This window comes from Elephas maximus, chromosome 17 (genome assembly GCF_024166365.1).
Source record: "Elephas maximus indicus isolate mEleMax1 chromosome 17, mEleMax1 primary haplotype, whole genome shotgun sequence".
NCBI classification, from domain to species: Eukaryota; Metazoa; Chordata; class Mammalia; order Proboscidea; family Elephantidae; genus Elephas; species Elephas maximus.
This window is the reverse complement of record NC_064835.1, coordinates 55,610,407-55,633,233: the sequence shown is the minus strand read 5'-3', so window position 1 is coordinate 55,633,233 and position 22,827 is coordinate 55,610,407. Positions and strand designations below refer to the sequence as shown.

The 22,827-nt window shown below is 39.8% G+C and overlaps 1 protein-coding gene across 1 annotated transcript in view; it reads left to right on the top strand.

Moving 5' to 3' along the window:
- Positions 1-22,827, top strand: part of CTNNA2 (catenin alpha 2) — a 1,322,153-nt gene that overhangs the window by 144,442 nt on the left and 1,154,884 nt on the right. Inside the window, exon 2 of the mRNA XM_049856958.1 lies at positions 11,377-11,483. Within this exon, the coding sequence (XP_049712915.1) occupies positions 11,382-11,483 (102 nt within the window). The 5' untranslated portion in view covers positions 11,377-11,381. The remainder of the gene's footprint in view (positions 1-11,376; positions 11,484-22,827) is intronic.

Sequence of the window (22,827 nt, the reverse complement as noted above, 5' to 3'; positions counted from 1 at the left end):
TTAGCAGCTGGAGCACTTAACCACTATGCCACCAGGGTTTCCTAAACAAAAAGAACATTTAGGATCATTAGTCTGGACTGAATTATACAGCCAGACTTGAGATAAAGAGAGTATCTGCTGATTATTTTGCTGTAATCTGAATTTGAAATATTGAGATTATGGTGAATATTAAAGTTATATAATTGTTGCTTATGGAATTCTAATTTACAGGAGGTTAGATGGACAGAGAATTAATTTCCAAAGAAGCCTTGTTCCTTTTAAATGATTTGAAGTTACTGCTTGGGTTGTAAAGATAATTCCTCAAAATATGTGATCTGAAATACGTAATAGTTCTGATTTTCTGTTTTGGAATCTACTGCCTAAATCTGAGTTGCAATTTTTTTGAAGGGTAATAAGGAGTAGAACAATGTTAACCTTTGGTCAAGTATATTTTGTTTAGAAAAACTGAGTCCTTAGTTGGGACTTTGGAAATCTAACACAGCTTCTAGAGTAAACACCACCTACCTTAGATATCACATATATTCACACCCAAATAGAAAACAAACCATAATTTAGGAGTAGACTGAGTCTGTCTATACTTACAAAATGAATTTAAATGATGAGACTATGAATATAGTGAAAAGCCAGGAAATGAATTTGACAGATACTAGCTTTCAGTTTGAATTTCAAATTACTGACTTTCTCTTAGCATACTCCAGGAGTTGTGAATTTCTCTCAAGTTGGAACTTAAATTTATTAGTATGCTATTGTAGGTATAAAAATCCATTTATGTAAGATATGGGCATGGTTATGTCTTTTTAATCAGCAAACTCTAGGCAATATACTCTTAGTCTCCAGTTGGCACCCTGAAAGTCTGGAGGCTGTGGAGATTTCTGTGCAGATTTCTTTTTGGTAAAGTTTCGTTTATTTGAGTAGAAGGATAAAGAGGCTCTGAAGAGATTTAATAATTTGATTTTCATTTAGTATATGTTTCCTTAATATAATTAAGATATTCTTTAGTAGGCATTTATGCTCAGGCTTGAAATGTTACTAAACAAACTTTTCAAATTATTAGAGTGATACTTTTTTCAATAGCATTTCTTTGAGTCTTTTCTTAAAAGGCATGGGTTTTCCAGGAATAGAGCTCTTGGCAGATACTGTGATACTTGAGGGACATGTATAACTTCTCTTTAACAGTAGCAGAGATACCACCCCCTTTTTCCTCCTTCCTTTGCACATAACAAAGATGAGTTAGAAATGATATGTTACTCCAATTTTAAGTGAAAATGGTGCTGGATCCTAGAGTTACAGCAGCAGCTTGCGTCTTGGGTCACTTCTCAATTCACTGAGTGAGGGCTTTGAATGGTTATCGTGTAGAGGACAGTGGTGGGCCATAGGCTGCCTCCTTATAGTCAAAGTAAGAGAGAATGAACTGATTAAGTTGATCAGAGTTAGGGGAGAAAAATAAGAACCTGAACTTTCACATAGTTAGGCCATTAGACCATTTCTGTACACAGGGCGCCACTAGGAAGATGCTCTGCTCCCTACAGGTTAGACCAGCAGAGTACACTTTGATTGGAATCAGGCTGGCTTTTACTCTCCAGGGGTATTTGATGGATAATCAAAAAGCTACCTTTTCTCTTTTTGTTCCTCAACTTCTACTCCTCATCTGTGATGTATACATATTCCTATGCACTCCTAACTCCAGGAAAAAAAAAAAAACTCTTTTTATAATAGGGTAGTTGGTTATTAGAAGTACCTTCCTTTATCAACAACAGAAAATTTGAGCTACTACCATATTTCAGATAACATATTTGAAAGGCTTATTTTTATAGTCCTAAAATAATTTCAAATCATTACTAGGAACACTCCTTCTTTGGAAAAAAAATTATTAAAGAATGACTTTTTGAACTTCACTTCTGCCCCCAGTGAACATATGCCCAGGAGTACAACTCTCTCCCTCTGTTATTTTACATACGTAACAGTGATTACTACTATGGCAGCACTTTGTTCTGATGGGCTCTCTAGCAGCAGTGTAAAGTTAGTTACAAAGTCAACACACTTTTTGCTGTTCACATTTATGCCTAATCCGGAGGGCAACCTGGACCTAGGTAGGAACAGCAGAACAGCCCTTTACTTGTATGGACAAAGGACAGCAGATGCAGATTAGAAAGTCCAGAGGAAGGGTGCATTTGTGAATATCACACATTTCTTTAAATTGGCTTTAAAAATTCTAAGTCAAGGAGGCGGAGCGAACATGGCACTGTAGATGGAAGCACCATGCCATCCCTCCACAGCAGAGACCCAAAAAACTAAGTTAAAGAGATACAAACATCAATCCTGGAACTCTAAGTGTCAAATGAAGGGCTAAAGAAGTTGATCAAGCAGGGGAGATACCAGAACCTTCAGGAAGGTTGAAGGTTGGTTAATATGTGGTTTGAAAAATGACGTGATTCTGATATGGCACTCCACTTACCCATTGAGAATCACTTCTTTAAGTCATTGAATCCCCTAAGAAGATATAAAGTATAAATACCTTTCATAAATTATAACAACTGCAGTAGGAATAATTATAACATTAACAACAGTGTTATTATTACTGGTCCTCAGGTCCGATATCTTCCTGCTGGCATAGATGTTGGTGGTCTGTGATGTGATTACAGTACTGGCTCTCCAAGAGTAGTTACTGGACTAGCAGCATCAGCATCGTCTGGGAACTTGTTAGACAGGCAAACTCTTAGGCCCCATCCCAGACCTACTGAATCGAGACTCAAGGGGTGGGTCACAGCAGTTTGTGTTTGAACAAGCCCTCCAGGTGATGGTGATGTGCACACAAATTTGGGAACCACTTGTATTCCTTTTCTATTGCTGTCTGAAATAATTTACCACAAACCTAGTAGCTTAAAACAACGCAAGTTGTTTTAAGGACTTGAACAGATCCTCTGCTTAGGATAGCTCAAGGCTGAAATTGAGTTGTTGGTAGACGTTTTTCTTCTTGGAAACTCTGGAAATAATCCATTTCTATCCTCATGCAGGCTGTTGGCCAAATTTCAGTGTTTGTGATTATTGGGCTGAGTTCCCCATTTCCTTGCTAGCTATGAGCTAGGGTCCGCTATTTGCCGGCAGAGGGTGCTTACATCCCTTCTGCTGTCCACGTGACTCTCTCCAGTAGAAGTGAGTCAAGTCTCTTTCACGCACCCAGTCTCTCTGCCTTCTCCTTCTGGAGCCAAACCAAAAACCAAACCCAGTGCTGTTGAGTCGATTCTGACTCATAGCTCTGGGGCACCTCTCTAATATTCTCTTTTGCTGAATTCCTATGACTTCCTCTTCTACTCTGCGCCAGAAGAAAACTGCTCTTAGATGTTTATGTGATTATATTGTGCCTATTAAGATAATCTATGATAACCTTTGAATTTTAAGTTCCACTGATTGGTAACTTAATTACATTTTCAAAGCACTCTTTGCCATATAATATAGTATATTCATGAGCACAACACCAGGGGACAAGGTCACAAGGGCAGCAATTCTGCCTACCCCAGCACTGGGATCATTGTAACTCATAGATGGTTCTTTGTCTTGGCTTGGCCAGGGCCCTGTTTTGTCTCTAGGTGGCCCAGCCTCACCCTCATCATCCTGTTTTTGCCACATGGGACCCATGGGGTTGCTCAGGGAAACCGAACTCAGGAACTGCTCTGCATCACCAGGAATTGTAGCCACGTGAACTCCACATGTATATCAGTGGACATTCCATCAGTGTCTTCCTCCTCTTACATTGCTTCGTGCCCTCTCCTGTCTCAATTTCTCATTCTCCAGAAAGAGCGGGTTTCTGCCCATTATATCTTCCTTCCATGGTTCAGAAGCTCCATGGCCTTGCTGGAATAAATTGAAGCCTAGAGATTCTTCTCTCAAAGCAGTGGCATACTGGTTATGAGCACAGACTTTGAAGCCAGACAGTTTAGGTTGAAATTTGTGACCTTGGACAGGTTTCTTAACTGTTTTATGCCTCAGCTTCCCCCATCTGTAACCTGGAGGTATTAACAGTACCAGCTCATTAAAACCAAACCAAACCCATTGCCATCGAGTTGATTCCTACTCATAGCAAGCCTATAGGACAGAGTAGAACTGCCCCAGGGTTGTCAAGGAGTGCGCGGTGGATCCGAACTGCTGACCTTTTGGTTAGCCACCACAGCACTTAACCACTATGCCACCAGGGTTTCCACCAGCTCATTAGCCTGCATTATTATTACTTGTGGCAGAAGCAGAATGATTCAATGTTTATAGGCTTGATTCTCGAAAGGAAGAAATTTATAAAAATCTCTTTATCTTGTCTCTCTCCTTTTCTCAACAAAACTTGGTTTGCAAGCATCTTGTTTTGTAGGACCTCCACTTTCCCACCGCCCACCCCTATCCTGGGTTCAGCTGGGTAAGATGATAATCATTTAGACAACTCACAACAAAGAAAAACCATCAGGTGTGCATATGCAATTAGTTCACTGGTTCTCAGAACAAATCCATCAATTATATAAATTTATTACCGTTCTTGTTTTACAAAGGCTGAATCTGAAGCTTAGCCAGGTTAAGTAACTGAGCAACATCTTATGCATGGAGATAGGTGATTGATACCATTGTGAGTCACGAACTCCTTCTGAATCTGCCCATCAGTTAAAGGTATACTGTAATCTGATAAAGCATTGAAGAATATGATGGCAGTCTTTTACTCCTTGTACTTAATTTTCTATCACTTATAGAATGTACGGGGTTATTAAAATAACCAAACTCACTGCCATTGAATAGATTCCCGCGCACAGTGACCCTTTAGGGCAGGGTAGAACTGCCCCATAGGGTTTCCAAGGCTGTAAATCTTTATGGAAGCAGACTGCCACATCTTTCTCCTGCAGAACGGCTAATGGGTTCAAACCTCCCACCTTTCAGTTAGCAGCCAAGCGCTTGAACCACTGCACAACCAAGGCTCCGTTTGGTATTGTCAAAGAGAATATGAAGCTGAAGTCTTGTGGAGGGGAGACACGTTTGGTCCCCAGGGCAACTAGAAAGCATCCTGGACCAGTGCTTTGCAAAAGATCGGTAGAAAGAATGGTGAGAACCAGGAACCTGCAGCAGAGGGTTCTAAAGACATTTCCTGGGTTGATCTGGAAATAGGAAATTCTGCATTGAATTATGCACTGCAGGAATATATTTTCCATTTAAGGGCAATCCATGGGGTAGGCAACTCAAAACATTTTCCATTTACCAGGACGCTGCCCAAGGAAAGAAGACACTTGACCCTTGGCTGGTCATGAGGGAGCTTGTTTCATTCAGACTTGTCTTTTTTTCAGGCGTTGCTTAGTCTGCTATGAGTGACAAATAGTTCCTGGTACCCTGGGACCACCGCAGAGAGATTCTGAAGTTATCTAGGATGTTATAGTGTGGGCCATGATACCACCTTTCACAGATACTCAATTTGAGATTTTTCAAGAAGAAAATCTTCCCAGGGATTAAATAAATTGGGAAGAGTTTGCTGCTGGTCTTGTAAAATCGGTGTATGTATGAAAGAAGACATCCCCTACTGTCTTTTATTATTTGCAACCCTTGTTTTTGACTTTCCCTGTGTCTAGTGGGCATTCCAAGTCTCCCTACCAAAGGCAACTAAAGTATTATTTTTTTCTTTGAATTTATTTAGAAGTGTATTTGCTTTATATAGGCAAAATAGACTGTGGGCAGAATAGACTGCATTGAACGCGCTAAGTGCACAAAGGTGTAGTGTGGAATTGAGACAGATATATCATTCCATCCTTAGAAAAATAAGAGCTGGATGACTACACAGGTGATTTTTTCTCTTGTATTCTCGTTTCAGCCACAGTTGGGTTGTTCCATACAGGGGACCGTAAATCTCTGTTTTTTCTGAATGCCTTCTTATTCCTCCTAGAAATAATTACAAAAATGATATTTAGATATGGGGAAATAATAATAAGGGTAACAAAAAATAATTCCTGAAATGTTAGTATGCTTTCTATCCATTATGTTATTTAATTCTTACGATATTAATTATCCTAATTATTCATTAGCAGAAACTAGGGCTCCTAAGCAGTAGGTAATTTGTCCAGCATCACAAAGTTTATGGTTGTAGGGCTGCAATCAAACAAAAGTCTAATTGGCAACAATGGCAAAAGCACAATGGCATGAAAACAGCAAGCATTTGTTTCTTGATCGTGGGTCTATGGTTAGGTTGGGTAAGCAGGCTTTGCTTGTGTGCACTAAGGTCAGCTGCAGGCTCCATTCAAGTTTGTTCCCTCTGTCTTCCTTTTTTGACCAGTGGGCTATAGGCAGCTTTTATGGTGGAAGAACAAGAAGGTGAAGCCCAACCAGGTGAGCACATTTCACAACTTTCCTCCCATCGTATCTCCTAAACATTCCATTGGCCAAAGCTCAATATCAGTGTGGTCAGAAAATATTCTCTTCCCATGGAGGTGGGCAATCGGGGGCAGGGTGGAGGAGGAATTATTTACCACACAGTCATCCAATCTACCATACTTATGAAAAGCCTATATGTTTTCTTTGACCATCATAATTTATAAATATTGAAGGGACAGTGAGGTGACTTTCTAGGTTGGGAGAATTGTAAATAACAAGAGACAGTAAGGCTGTTTTGTGTGTGTGTGGGGGGGGCTATATACCAAGTTGTCATTCCTATCTACTGACTACCATTGCCTCCTTTCTTTGGTTCAGAGGTCACCTGCATGATTTTTTCTGAGAAACAAGAATGTCCTCATTCATTCTTACTAGAACACTGGATGCAAATGAAACCGGACCAATGGGTCCGTGCCCAGCGTGCAGGAAGCCAAACTGTGAGACGCTGGTTTTGAGAGGAAGAAAGAGTTTATTTCGCAGGCTAGCAAGCGAGGATTCAGAGGTATCGACCTCAAATTGAGTTCCCTGATCTACGCAAGCAATCTACAATTTATACTTATACATATTCATTTAGGGGTGGAGGGAAACAGTAGGCAGGATCAGAGGTTTTACCTATTCATAGTTTCTACTGATTATTTATTACAAGGCCGGGCTAAGACTCAGCACGGAAGTGGCCGACGGACCAAACTCTTTTGAAATGGGCTTGACTATTGTCAGTGATGCATTTCCGGCGATTTTGGTTCCGTGACATGAGTCTTTTGGTTCCTTAAGTTCTCTCGCGTTATTGCGCATGTGTGGCAGCCCAGGGTCCTTTGTCGGACATCGTGGTCTGCTCTGCGCATGTCACGCTGCTCTGAGCTGGTTAGATCTGGTCTCTTCCGGGGCTTCCTGGAGGGTCTGAAAAACAACGTAGAGGAAGTGAGTGACTTGGTGGGGAGGTGACCAGGAGTGGCCTGATACCTGGTGGAGTACTGATTAATCAGGTGTCTTCAGCCTCCAGAGCCCCCTAACACAGAGATCATGAACAGGTGCACCTGGATGTCTGTGACCATGATCACTAGCCTGGAATGGAATGTATTTTTTTTCTGTTTTTATGCAAATTTAATTTACTGAGGGCTTTAACAAGGAAGTATTTCAGATACAGGATCTAGTTCAAACAGTAGAAAGCAATTGAGTGTGCCCAAAATAGTAGGACAAAAAACACTTGTTCTAGAAACAGCAGATTGCAAGGATTACACTAGTTCAAGTGAATTGCAACCAGAGAAACTTCTTACCGCCTCCTGTCTATGCTTAGTAGCTGACCTAAAGTTAAGATGCTCCTCTGAGGCAGTTCAATGGAAATCTTAGATACCAACATCTTGGGTTTAAAGGTGGGGGTTTTGCAATGCCCCACCCCTTTTAGCTAATTTGGGCATTGAACTAAACAGTGAAAAGGTAACCGGTGACTACAGAATTCCTGGTTTACGTGGTCCAGCTGTAACAAAAACAGCACACTGGGAGAAGAGCATTTAAAGTTTCTGTGTCTAGATTTTCCCTTCAACAAATTAATTCCATGTAACCTTTCCTTGCCTTGTGCTCTTCGATTTTACCTGTGTCACAAGAAGTGGCTGAAAAGATTGATTCCCAAAGGAGTAAATTAAGTTGAGTAATTTGTCTGGTAACTCTTGCCCTTTCAGTTTTAGATTTAGAAGTCCTCTGTGGCCTTCAGGACTCAAGAATTTGTCTAACTCTGCTTCTTGACTCACTGTCAACTGGAGGTCTTTGTTCAAGGGGTGCCCCAACCTCCATCTCTGGGCAATGCCTGCTAGATTAGTGTCTCTGATATGGCTACACCAGTTTTGTTTGTTTTTTTTTAAACCCCAGGGTTTTTTTATTTTTTTAAACTTATGCATTGGAACATCTGCAAAAGATTGTGTGTGCCTTCCTGGCATTACCAGCTCATGTGCAAAAGCGTACCCTTGTTATAATGGAAGTTGACTACATGGTCTTACCAGTACCTTTTCATTGTCATATTAAAATGACTACACTGCTAGTTATCCCATTTCCTGAGTGGAGCAAATGGTTAAGCATTTGACTCCTAACCGAAAGGTTGGCAGTTTGAACCTACCCAGAGGTGTCTCCGGAAAAAGGCCTGGCAATCTGCATCTGAAAGGTCACAACCATGAAAACCCTATGGAGCAGTGCTACTCTGAAACCGACGGGAATAGACTTGACTGGCAACTCACGGTACTAATTATTCAACTTCCTTGTTCATGATTAGTATACCACTCATTTTTCTCTTGGAGCTTGAAAGCCATTCTCAGGGAACTTCTCCCCAAAACTTGCAATAACTGTCACAGTGGTGTCGCTAGGGTTGGTGTCACCCAATGCAGTAAGTCATGGTGTCACCCTCCCTCTCCCTGCCCCTGTGGGCAGAGTGGCCTGCCCCTGTCCTGCCCCCTCCCAGGGTGCAGCGCCTCCTGGCCCCACCCCCGTGGCTCCCTGTAGCTCCTCCCCTCTCCCATTGACCAAGGCAGAGGCAGCCTGCACCCTGACTGGCGGGTGACTAGGGGGTAGGGTGGGGAGGGGAATGATGAGTTACAGCACTGGGTGATGGGTGACACCAACCCTCATGACAGCACTGCCTTGACAACCCCTCCTCAGGCAGTGCCAGCCAGCCTGCTGCAGCCTCAGCAGCAGACCCTGGGGTCATTTTGATGTCACCCCCTCTGCCAGTGTCAGGGGGTACTGTCCACACCCTCCCACACTCCTGGCGACATCAGTTCTGTGTCATACATACTAGACAAAGATTACTTAGGTCAGCCTGGCCCCAGCGGAGATGAAGGTGCCCCAGTCTGTGTAGGGCGTATTTGGCATTGCTGTCCTTTCACAGCCCGGAAGGTGTGCTGCCCAGCAACCCAACTGCGCCTGTGTCACAGCTGCGATGTGGCAGTTGGTAGTGTGAATGGGAAATGTGTACAGTGTTTTTAGGTTTCTGGAGGACAGGCAACATACCAGTGCCAACTATTGTGAAGGAACCCAAATCTAAATTGGTCTGTATGGTTGGATGCTATACTCAGTTTATTTAAAACGCGGCATTTGGAGAGAGTTAAAATACCAGCACACTGTGTCTTCACCTTTTTTTTTTTTTCCCCTAAAGCAAATTGCTTGGTCTATTTGCAAAGAATTAGCTGTAGGAAGACAGTAAAGAGGCATATTTCTACTAGTGCCTATTGTGATGGGGCTTCTTTCTTGTGTTAATTACAATAGAAATAATCATTGATTAATAAGGATGGAATTGAGTGGGGACATTGATTTGAAAGAAGTGAACAGCCATGAGCAGTTTGATTTATGGTGGTGTTAAGACAGATGATTCAGATTCAGCTTGTCCAGTGGTTAAACGTCAAAATATATTCAGCAAATAGCAGTCAATTTCTCGGTGAGAAACACACCCCTGAGAGAATGTATAATTTATTCTCTTGGGGCCAGGACCATATTTTGAGCTTGATATGTTACCTATGTGTCAGTGGGTTTTAGGTGAGAGAGGTTTGCTTTCAAATGAGACCAATAACCTTCTCAGGCTCTGATTTTATGGGAAGAGAATGTAAATGCAGTGAGTAATCAGACAGCATGTAAATAGCAGCAAGCTAATTTTCAGAACCCTCGGCACTCATTTTGTAAGATGTCTGCTATTTAAGAGAACTAGACTCTGCTGCCACAGGGTATATGATATCCTCAGTGGTACGATGTGGAGAAAACAAAGTAGCCTTCATCTGGTGAACGTGATGGATTTATGATGTTTCTTGGCAGCCTTTGCTGGCCACCCCAGCCTGACTAGTTTCCTTTTCTCAGTTCTCTCAACCGACTGCCATCAAGTGTATTCCAACTCATAGTGGACCCTATAGGACAGAGTAGAACTGCCACATCTTTCTCTCTCGGAGCAGCTGGTGGGTTCAAACTGCTGACCTTTTGGTTAACAATGGAGCACTTTAGCTACAGCACCATCAGGGCTCCTTAGTTCCCCATAACAACAACAAAAAAAGCCAAACCCATTGCCATCCAGTCAATTCGGACTCATAGTCAACCCTATAGGACAGAGTAGAACTGCCCCATAGGGTTTCTAAAGCCGTAAGCTTTAGAAAGCACATTGCTGTAGGGCAGCTGCTGGGTTTGAACTGGTGACCTTTTGGTTAGCAGCCTAGCACTTTAACCACTGCTCCACCAGGGCTCCCAGTTCCCCCATTAAAAACAAATAAACAAACCCGTTGCCGTCAAGCCTATTCCAACTCATAGCAACCCTATAGGATAGAAAAGAACTGCCCCATAGGGTTTCCAAGGAGTGGTTGGTAGATTCGAACTGCCAACCTTTTAGTTAGCAGCCAAGCTCTTAACCATATACCCACTAACCACTGCCACTGAGTTGATTCTGACTCATAGAGACCCTATAGGACAGAGTAGAACTGCCCCATAGAGTTTCTAAGGAACACCTAGCGGATTCAAACTACCGACCTTTTGGTTAGCAGCCATAGCACTTAACCACTACACCACCAGGGTTTCCCTTAACCACATTAAAAAAAAAAAAAAAAAAACCCACATAGCCCTCCCTATATTCTTTGATCACACCGTGTTTCACGCTGAGGCATAATTGTTGGCTGATTTGGCCATTTCTACTTTTAAGTTATAAGCTACAGGAGAGCAGGGTCTTTCTTAGCCTATAGCAGATGGGTGTTCTTACTGTATGTTGGGTGAATTAAATATTGTAGTGACAAATGGGTTCCAGGAGGTTTTGTAATACGTACAGGCACTCTCAGGAGTGAGCCCTTGCTTTTTCATCTGACACTGACGTTGCCACCTTGCCCAGTTCTGGTTTAGGTTTCCTCATCTCAGACTTCTGAGGTTGGGCCAGACAGATAATCTCCTGTTCTAAATTTCAGTGGCTTATTCATTTTGTGCCCCCAAAGTAACAGTTTATTTTAGCGATGACTATTTCTAACTTATAATGTGTGTCCATAGGGAGCATGACTTCGGCAACTTCACCTATCATTTTGAAATGGGACCCCAAAAGTTTGGAAATCAGGACTTTAACAGTGGAGAGGCTGCTGGAACCACTTGTTACACAGGTAAAGAAGGCTTTGAAAACTTCTTTGTATGTTTTATCCTTTCTTTGTATGTTTCTATCTTTATATGTTTCTTTAGGAAACCCTGGTGGCGTAATGGTTAAGTGCTAACCAAAGGGTTGGCAGTTTGAATCCACCAGGCGCTCCTTGGAAACTCTATGGGGCAGTTCTACTCTGTCCTATAGGGTCGCTATGAGTCGGAATCAACTCGACGGCACTGGGTTTGGTTTTTGGTTTTATGTTTCTTTATGTTTTTATCGTGAGTATATCATGACTCTCCAAGAGAATTTAGAAATCCTTAAAAGGGAAATAATCATGCCATATGCTGATTACTGAGTATGTTTTGCTTCCTGAACTATGGACAGTTTCATTGCTCTTTAAGAGTTGATGCCTTTTAAAAATCATCTGTATGATTTTCAAAATTAAGTTGATGAGATAATTGAAGAGAGGGGCCTTAGTGAAGGGGGCCCTCATTTGCAGTAATGGATTCAACGTCTAAATAAACCATTCCTCACTCACTTTCAGATGCTAATGCACTGTTAGGAAGAGCTCTATTGAATATTTAAGAGCAAAGTATATTTATTGAATTACACTACCTTCAGTTTACAAAGCAGAATTCATCCTGTTGGAATGAGGAGACGTTCTACTTTGGTATTGTCACAGTTGCCACATTTCCACGAGATGGCTGTCAACAGAAAAAAATATCCTCAGGATATTTATATTTTAAAAGTTAATTTTCAGTGTCTCGTGAAGTATATTCTTTGCTATGTTAATTCTGAAAATTTGGCACATAAAAATTCCACATTATATGGTGTATCTGCAGAGGATTATAAAACCAAACTAAGTAGAAGCTCTTTGCATTTGTCTCCTATTGCCGCTATAGCACATTACCACTAACTTAGTGGCTTATTGTTGTGGTTAGTTGCTGTCAGGTCCATTCTGACTCATGGTGACCCCGTGTGTTACAGAGTAGAACTGCTCTATAAGGTTTCCTTGGCTGTAATCTTAATGGAAGCAGATTGCCAGGCTTTTTCTTCTGTGTTACCACTGGTTGGGTCACAACATCTAGTGGCTTAAAAAAGAAAAATTTGTTATGCTAGAGTTCTGGAGATCACAAATCCTAATATGAAGATGTTGACAGTATTGTATCTCTTCTGAATGTTTTAGGGTAGAGAACGTTTCCTTGTTTTTTTCCAACTTCTGGAGGCTACCTGTATTTCTGGGCTTGTGGCCTTTTGTCTGTCTTCAAAGGCAGCAATAGAGCATCTTCAAATCACTCTCTCTGGCCTCTTTTTCCATTGTCACATCTCCTCTCTGACATTGGCTCCTCCTTGCCTCCTTATTATAAGGACTCTTGTGATTGCATAGGGCCCATCCAGGTAATTCAGAATTATCTCCTCATTCCACGATGCTTAACCTAATCACATCTGAAAAGCTCCTGCTTTAAATTTTCAGGGATTTGGATGTGACATCTTTGGATGGCCATTATTTAGCCTACAATGTTATGCCCTCTCCCACCCAAAGATTCATGTCTGTCTCACATGCAAAATACATTCACTTCATTCTAAGGTCTCTAAAAGTCTCAAACCACTATAGTGTCAACTCAAATCCAAAAAGTTATCTATGTCTTATTAGCTCAGAAGTCTCAAATATCATCATCCAAATCATCTGAATTGGGAATGGGTGAGGCTCCAGATATAATCCATCCTGGGGCAATTCCTCTCCATCTGTGTACATGTGATAAATAGAAAATAAATATTCTGCTCCAAAAATGAATAGTGGGACAGACATAGGATAATAATTATAGGTATTCAAGAGGGGAGAAAATGGAAGAAAAAAGGAGGCTATCTGTCCCAAGCAATTTAGAAATCCAGCTAAGTAAACTTCATTAGTTCAAGGCATGAGAATCATCCTCTGTGGCTTGAGTCTCCACTTGAGTCTGTGTCCAGTGCTGCACTTCCAGAGCCGTTATTCCTTTTTCATGGATGGTGGCATGTGTTTGCAGCAGAGTATTTTTATGAGCTCATTTACTGCCTGTAGAATTTTGTGAGTTCATCAGTTTTCATTTCATCTCTTCTTTTCCTTTTCAGCCCAAACTGGCAACGTTTCTGCTGATACAGCATTCTCAGAAATCTTGTGGGTCTCCTGTGTATGTTTCACGGATACATTCCATTAGAAATAAGGCTTCTCCTACACAGATCTTTCCTAGATAACCCTCTCTCCATTTTTTATTTTTGCTGAAATGGTTCAGGGAATCCATGAGTCACAGATCTATTCTTTTTCAAAGAGCCCTCCTTGTGACTAAGTACATTGAGCTTTTTATCTTTCTAAACTAGGCACTAACAAGAGATTGTCCAGCCACAAACTTGGCTTTATCTCCAGACCATGCTTTCCTGATAGTGACTCTCCTAATATTAGTGTCTTCTGTAATCTGGATAACATGAGAATTTCCCAAATCGTCAAGTCATACTTCCTTTTAGCCTAACAGTTTTTCCCTCAATTTATCTCCTTCTTCTCACATTTTGCTATAAGCAGGAAGAAGAAACCAGGCCATATCTTCAATGCTTTGCTTGGCAATCGCTTCAGCTAAATGTAAGAGTTCATTGCTTACAATTATGCTTTCTATAAAAACTAAGGGCCCAATCCAGCTAAATTTCCTGTCACAATATAATAAAAATTACCTTTCCTCCAGTTTCAAATACATGTTCTTCAGTTCTTCTGAGCCCTCAACAGCAGCTTCTTTAACATCTATATGTCTACCAAGAGTCTGTTTATGATGGTTTAGGTATTCTCTAAGGTGATGTGAATTTTTTCTACTATGCCTTACTTCCTTCTGAGTCCTCACTGCCAGAGTCTTTAATGTCTATGTTTTTAAGTTTGTTAAAGGCAATCTATGATTTTCCCATAATACTCCTTAAAATGCTTCCAGCCTCTGCCTGTTACTAATTCCAAAGCCATTTCTTTCAACACAAATAGCTTGAGAACGACTGGTTTAGGAGATACTCTGGGGCTTGAATTTGGTCTGAAATATAGTTCTGACCAAAACCCACTGCTGTCTAATCGATTCCGACTCATAGTTGACCCTATAAGACAGAGTAGAACTGCCCCATAGAGTTTCCAAGAAGCACCTGGTGGATTTGAACTGCTGACCTTTTGGTTAGCAGCCATAGTACTTAACCAGTACACCGCCAGGGTTTCTGTAGTTCTGACAGACAGGCTAATAGCTGAGTGAACTTCTGCTAGCCTCAGGGTTCTTACTTCAGCTTATATACAAATACATTTAATCCTTATCATAAGACTTAAATTGAACAAGTTATTTAAAACATAGTGGCTAGTATAATATAAATGTTTACTAAACATAGTTTCCCTTTTTGATGGCCATATATTCAGACTCATGTAAGGCGTAAACCTATGTTGTATAAGTCAGTGCAAGTATATGGTTGAATTCTAGAAATAAGCTAGCACATTATTACATTTTTATTTCCCCTTTTTTAAAAAATAATTTTTCTTGTGCTTTAAGTGAAAGTTTACAAATCAAGCCAGTCTCTCACACAAAAACCCATATAAACCTTGTTACACACTCCAATTACTCTTCCCCCTAATGAGACCTGCTCTCTCCCTCCACTGTCTCTTTTCGTGTCCTTTTTGCCAGCTTGTAACCACCTCCACCCTCTGATCTCCCTTCCAGGCAGGAGATGCCAACATAGTCTCCAGTGTCCACCTAATCCAAGAAGCTCGATCCTCACCAGCATCCCTCTCCAACCCGTTGTCCAGTCCAATCCATGTCTGAAGAGTTGGCTTCGGGAATGGTTCCTGTCCTGGGCCAACAGAAGGTCTGGGGGCCATGACCACTGGGGTCCCTCTAGTCTCAGTCAGACCATTAAGTCTGGTCTTATGAGAATTTGGGGTCTGCATCCCACTGCTCTCCTACTCCCTCAGGGGTTCTCTGTTGTGTTCCCTGTCAGGGCAGTCATTGGTGGTAGCCGGGCACCATCTAGCTCTTCTGGTCTTAGGATGATGTAGTCACTGGTTCATGTGGCCCTTTCTGTCTCTTGGGCTCATAATCACCTTGTGTCCTTGGTGTTCTTCATTCTCCTTTGATCCAGGTGAGTTGAGACCAATTGATGCATCTTAGATGGCTGCTTGCTAGCGTTTAAGACCCCAGACGCCACTCTTCAAAGTGGGATGCAGTATGTTTTCTTAATAGATTTTATTATGCCAATTGACTTAGATGTCTCCTGAAACCGTGGTCCCCAGACCCCTGCCCCTGCTACGCTGGCCTTCAAGGCATTCAGTTTATTCAGGAAACTTCTTTGCTTTTGGTTTAGTCCAATTGTGCTGACCTCCCCTGTATTGTGTGCTGTCTTTCCCTTCACCTAAAGTAGTTCTTATCTACTATCTAATTTGTGAATACCCCTCTCCCACCATCCCTCCCTCCCTGCCTCGTAACCATGAAAGAATGTTTTCTTCTCAGTTTAAACTATTTCTCAAGTTCTTATAATAGTGGTCTTATACAATATTTGTCCTTTTGCAACTGACTAATTTCACTCAGCATAATGCCTTCCAGGTTCCTCCATGTTATGAAATGTTTCACAGATTCCTCACTGTTCTTTATCGATGTGTAGTATTCCATTGTGTGAATATACCATAATTTATTTATCCATTCATCCGTTAATAGGCACCTTGGTTGCTTCCATGTTTTTTGCTATTGTAAACAGTGATGCAATAAACATGGGTGTGCATATATTTGTTCGTTTAAAGGCTCTTATTTCTCTAGGATATATTCCAAGGAGTGGGATTGCTGGATCGTATGATAGTTCTATTTCTAACTTTTTAAGGAAGCGCCAAATCGATTTCCAAAGAGGTTGTACCATTTGTCTTTATGTTTTTGGTATTGACTGTTGTCTCCAAGCCATCTAGAAGTTACTGTATTAGTTTATGCTTGCTTACTGTGTCGTAGCTGCTTGTTTTGTTTTGGTATACCGCTATGGGTTGCTTGAGTGAGCTAACATGATTATTTTTGCCTTTGAAACTCTGGTGTCCTGTCCCCAGCTGGCTAGAGCTGTTATCAGGTATATTAGTCTAGGAGTCCCTTCAGTTTTCTTGTATGAATTCAGCCCAGTTTTCTAGGTAGCTTATATCACGTGTGTGCTATAGGCTCTGTCCTACAGTCTTAGAGGGGCAGGGGTGATTGGCATATATACCGGTATCTGATTGCAGCAGGGGGTCATGCTCTAAACAAGGTGGGGAGCTGAGAACCGACCCCCAAGTGTCTCTGAGGAAAACGTGTCTCTGTTCCCTAGAGTGTGCTGGAGGGTGGGTTCTGCAGAGGGACCGTGGGCACCCAAAGTTTTTGGTTGTAAGGACTGGGAGGTACCAGTTATCTTTGGACCCCTGTTGCGGGTGGCTGGGTGACCTGAGTGGAGCTACCAGTCCTTAGGTCCCTGATGTGGGTAGGTGAGGACCTTGTTTAACAGGCAAAGCAATGTCAAATGTCAAACACCCACCTCTCCACCGCACAGCTAAAATTGTTGGAGTTTGCCTACAAGGGCCTATTCTTCTGAAATAGGCCCACACAGGTCCATGCAGAAGAGAAAGGTGCTCAAGGTCCACAGACGGCTTATGCCTGGACAGGAGCTGCTTCTAACCTGAGCTCCCCCGTTTAATGGAGCTAGCAAATTATCTTTTCCCCCAGTAGCAAATTTTTTCCTTCCCCAAGGCTGCGAGGATGGCTCTAGGTGTTCACCAGGGTCTATCTCAGGCCCATGGATTCAGCCGCTGAGGCCGGCTTGGGGTTGGGGGGGGCGTGTAAAATATACGTAAGTACTTAGCTTTTGCCGAGAGCACACAGTTCTCCCCAGGTTCCAGATATGTGAGTGGGCTGTGTGGCTGGCTGCTTCTCCCTGAGAAAACTGCAGCTGAACGCTAGTACCAGCACGCCACAGCCGCTCCGGGAATGGTGCCTGAGGGCTCCCCTCGATTCAGGTCCTGCAACTCTTCTCTGCTTCTAAACGGCTTATTCCTCCCTCTGCCCCTCAGTTCGTTGTCTAAGCCTGCCTTTGATGCTCAGGGCTCCCAGCTTGTCACAAATATACTCCTTTCACTTTTTTTTCCTGGTCTTTGTTGTAAAGAGGGCTTGATGGAAGCGTCTGTCTATTCCGCCATCTTGGCTTCGCCTCTTCATTTCCTCTTATTTCTTAAAATTTTCATATATTTCTATTTTGTTTTTGTACATGGCTAATCTAAGAATGCATGTGAACTTAGTAACATATAATATTAAAATAAATAACTGTGGTTTTAATATATCTTTCATGAAATTAGCTAAAATTTCTTTTGTCTGATAAAATCAGTATATTAAAAGAAAAAATTACCCAAAGTGAGGTTAGTACACTAGCTAATCCACGTTTGTCCACTTAATGTAGGAGTCTGTTATAACCCTTCCTGAATTTCACACAGGTGTAACTTGTCTTAATTTTCCTCTAATGTCTCCTAAGTGGTTTCTTTTTCCTCTCAGTGTTCCTACTCTAACTTGTATCTATGTGTGTTTGTGTGTGTGTGCACACATGCATGTGTATTTGTGTGTATATATATATTCTCTTAAAAATATGGTTTTTGAGGCAAACATCTTAATATTAACCTAACATTGATAACCCTGGAAATGAAACCTTAATGAAAGCATTGATGTGACTGGTGATCAATGGAGGACATGTAAATAAGAAAAGAAAGATGAGGAAATAGCAGCTATAAATTTCATACTACGCATTTAATGCAAAAGATGTTACTTAGGGAGAAAACTAAACCAAGCTCAGATTGTATCAAACACATGAACAACTTTATGAATTGAATAAAATTCATAGCAGTGTTCAGTGATGCAGCATGTTCTTAGCTGTCCAGCAGTTCCTGGCAAGAATGGATAAGAGATGAAATAAAATTCAGAAGTTAAAGAATTCTGGATAAAATTCATTCATTGTCAGAAGAAAAATGGCATTAGGAGTTTACCATTGATAAATATTTAAGCTTAGCCAACAGAACTTTCTCTCATTTAATAATGAAATAAATGATTGTTGCCCATTTATTTTACAACGCTGAAAGGCAAGATTCCTTTTAGAGTAATTTTACATTATGGGAATCATGAAATTGTAAATAAGAAGGGATTCATCTTAGAAAGTTGAGTTCTTAAAAAAGACTCTTCCACTTTTTATAAATTCGAAATAGTGATGATTTTAATAGGCAACATTCTGGTAATAAAGTTTATTAGGGAACTAAACACTTTATTAAGCGACTTTATTAAGAAATTAAGAAACACCCTTGGATAACTCTTGGACCCAAAGGAAAGTTACAAAGTGCATATGAGTTAATGAAAAAAGAAGCTCTTTTATAATAAAACATACAGTCTGCAGTAAATGGTGTGTTCAATATAGAATTTTAGTTTAAACACCTTTTTTATTAAAGAAAAAGAAAAAAGAAGACGTACTCACACTAAAAATTAAAAAAAGAACATCAAAAGAAATTAGGAAGACAGAATTTAGTAACAACAAAAACTAGAATTACTGACAGAATACAAACATATAAAGGCTTAAATAAATTTATAATTTTATTCCTCTTTGAAATGGCCAATGAAATTTCCTGAAGACTGTCATTAAGAGAAATGTGAAGAACAGGAACATATATGATTATGAATGAGAAAGCAGAAATAACCCCAGAAAAAAAGAGAGATTAAAAGAAGCACAATAGAATCTTACATTCAACTCTTTCCAATGAAAGGTGAAAACCTAGAAGAAGGGAATGAGTTCTGAGGAAAATTTAAATTACCAAAATTTATTCAAGAGGAAATGGAAAACTGGAATAAGCCATAATATGTTCAGAAAGGTGTTTAAAGACCAGTTATGGAAAAAACATCGGAACAGGTAGGTGCGTAGCTGAATATTATCTGACATATAAAGAATAGCTAATTGCAATAATACGTAAACAATTTTGACTACAGAAAAAGATGGAGAACTCCTCAATAATATTGAAGAACCATAATTTTAATATTAAAAATGCAGGATACTTAAAAATAATTCTAAAAAGGGTCAATACTGATCTATCTCATTTCTGAATTTAAATGAAAAAAACCTGCATAAAATGTTTTTAAACAGAATCCAGCATGTATATAAAAATAGCATATCTATACATGTATATAATATTAAATTTTTTTCAGAGATATAACGATGACTTATTATAAAGAAACTGATAAAAATAGTTTATAATATCAATAGATTTTATCATTAGATACTAAAAAAGACAATTGGTATAATTTTCTGGTCATTTCTAATAAAAACTATAAATACGATTGGAGGAAACTTTTTTAAAATAAATGAATGCACCATATAAACTTTGAAATTGTACAGATAAAACTTTTTTTTTAATGATTTGTTTGCATATCCTTAAATTTAAATGAAAATGGGGTTGTTGTTGTGTGCCATCAAGTCGATTCTGATTCGTAGGGACACTATAAGACAGAGTAGAACTGCCCCATGGGTTTCCAAGACTGTGATCGTTATGGAAGCAGACTGCCACATAGTTCTCCCTTGAAGAAGGTGGTGGATTTGAACTGCCAACCTTTCGGTTAGCAGCTGAGTGCTTAACCACTGTACCAGGGCTCCTGAGAATGGGGTCAAGTGGGCAGATATGAGATAAATACACAAAAATCAATAGCTTTCCTATATTCTAAGCAGTTAGAAGTCAAAACAGGAAAATATTCTTTTCATAATTGCAAAAAGTTATATGGTCAATTACTTTTTCCTTTATGATATGTCCACTGATTGTAATTTCATTTTATATTTGCAATTTTTATAAATGTTTTGCACACAGTTAGACCAGAGATTTCATGTGCACAGGCTTTGAAGGCAGGAAGGCTTGATTGTGAGTCTTGCATTCATGCTGATATCTTGAGTAAACTAGTTAACCTTTCCTGAAATGTAAAATATGGATGATAATAATTTGTACTTCACAGGATTATTGTAAGTATAAATTAGGTGATGCTTTCAAGTGATGAGCAGAGTTCCTGACACCGTGCTTATAGTGACAGAGGTTTGCTCTTAACATCTTATTTTTCTCTGCTTGAGAAGAATAAATTGTTTGCACTTATTAGAATGTAGGTGTTACGTATAACATAGGAATTAATCTGGATATTTTTTCTAGGAAAAAAAAAATTATTCCCATTAAAAAAAAAAAAGACGATTCCTTATTTTATTGAACCGAAGATAGCTAAAGAAGTCATTCTGAAGTTTCTGAGAATTCAGCCATCACCATCTCAGCAAATTAAGCAAAGGCCATTACAATAGAGCAGAATGGAGTTTGCTGCAATTTTAGTTATTTATTTATCTGAAACTTAAGAAATAAGACTAAGCAGCTGATAAAAATATATCCTTGATGTTTAATGAGCTATTCTAAATTGGGCTGGTGGAAAAGGGACCTCCTTAAGAAAAGGAGGTAGGAGGTCTCTAATCATCCCCAGTACTGTTTTGAGTAACTTCCTGAAACTTCTATGGTTAGAGTGGTGTATTCTATGATTTGATTATTTTAAGTTTCATTCAGAGTTAACAATTATATGAAAAGCTTAACAATTAGAAATTTATATGCCAAAAATATTGTTTAAATTTTTTAAAAATCAGTTTTATGCTTATTTTCAGAGTAATCGATTTTTCTCCCTCTTTCTATACCAATTCTTTGCAAAAGAAGACATCTGAATGTGACTCACAATAATGGTTAATTCCCTTGGTGCACTTAAAATAAAAGAATTAGAGAATTTGGAGCTGAAAACAACTTTAGATATATTTTATTTGAGATATGAGGAAACTGAGGCTCAGAGAAATGAAGTAAGTTCTGAAAATTGAGCCAGTGCCTTTTTTTCACTGTACCATGTACTCTCTTAATACAAATTTGTGAAATATTTTATGTATGAATTTATCAAAAAAATCAAAGTATACAGTGAGATCTCATTGTACCACTTTTCAATTTGTCCAGAGAATATCATTATTAAGACTTCTTCTATTTATTGTTCATTCATGAGATTCAGTGATTGGTACGTATAGGTGGTTTCCATGGTGACATGACAAGGGTAAACTAAGTTGTTCATGCACCTTTGCCAAAGGGTTGAAATTGTATAAAAAGTGAAGACTGTGCTAAAGTAAATGATGTGAGTTCCATAAAGCCTTTTAATTATTTCATCAGCTTTACATATAGCATGCTTCATCTGTTTCTAGGTATCCCCCTCCTTTTTTATTTGTTAATTACGTTTAGATCACCTTCCATTTGTATTTTTGGAAGGTGGTTTTATTATTGACTTAAAAAGTATTTCAGTATATCTATCTTCAATAGAAGTTTTGGTGGGTGAATGAACTTTATTTAAACCTCTGCATCTTTCTTTTCATAATGAAGAAGAAAGTACTAGTAACAGGATTTGGGCATAGGTAATTAAGTCGTGATTTAGGAATTTACCTATATTGTAAGAGCTTGGCTGCTATCCAAAAAGTCAGCAGTTCAAATCCACCAGCCGCTCTTTCAAGCCCTGTGGGGCAGTTATCCTCTGTTCTATAGGGCTCCTATGAGTGGGAATCGACTTGACAGCAAAGGAGGTTGTTGTATATATTAGTAGAGAAGCCCTGGTGGCGTGGTGGTTAAGCACTTGGCTGCTAGCAGAAAGGTTTGAGGTTGGAACCTACAAGCTGCTCTCTGGCAGAAGGGTGTGGCAGTCTGCTTCTATGAAGAATTACAGCCTTGGAAATCCTGTGGGGCAGTTCTACTCTGTCCTTATAGGGTTGCTATGAGTTGGAATTGACTTGATGGCAATGGGTTTGATTTGGATTTTGGTATACATACTCACCCAATTTAATTGACAGACTATAAAAAAAATTTTATTTATTTATTTTTTGGTATTTCAAGAAAGGTATCATCCCCTAATGTTAACATTTCTTAAATTGTTATCTTTTTTTTTTTATGGTGGTTACATATATGCAAAGTAGTTATTTTATTGGAGGTACTTATCTGAACTGAGGTCATATGGTCGATTGTTTGGTAGTTGCTGTATTTTCCACTTCTTTAATAGAAGCTTAATTGACTAGTATGTAGTCTAGAGTTAGATTATTTCTGTATGTGAATTATGCTCAAAATTTTGATGTCTGCCACCAGATGGGAGTGATGCACTTTCTGGTATACAGCCAGTGGTTTTTGGCCCTGGTTTGAAAAATGAGTAAAGTACGGAGCCCTTTTACACAGGGGAGGAAAAAAAAACCCCGGCCCAAATTCCAGAGTGGGCCTAAATGAGTATAAATGTGGAATTATGTATGCAAAATATGTTTATACA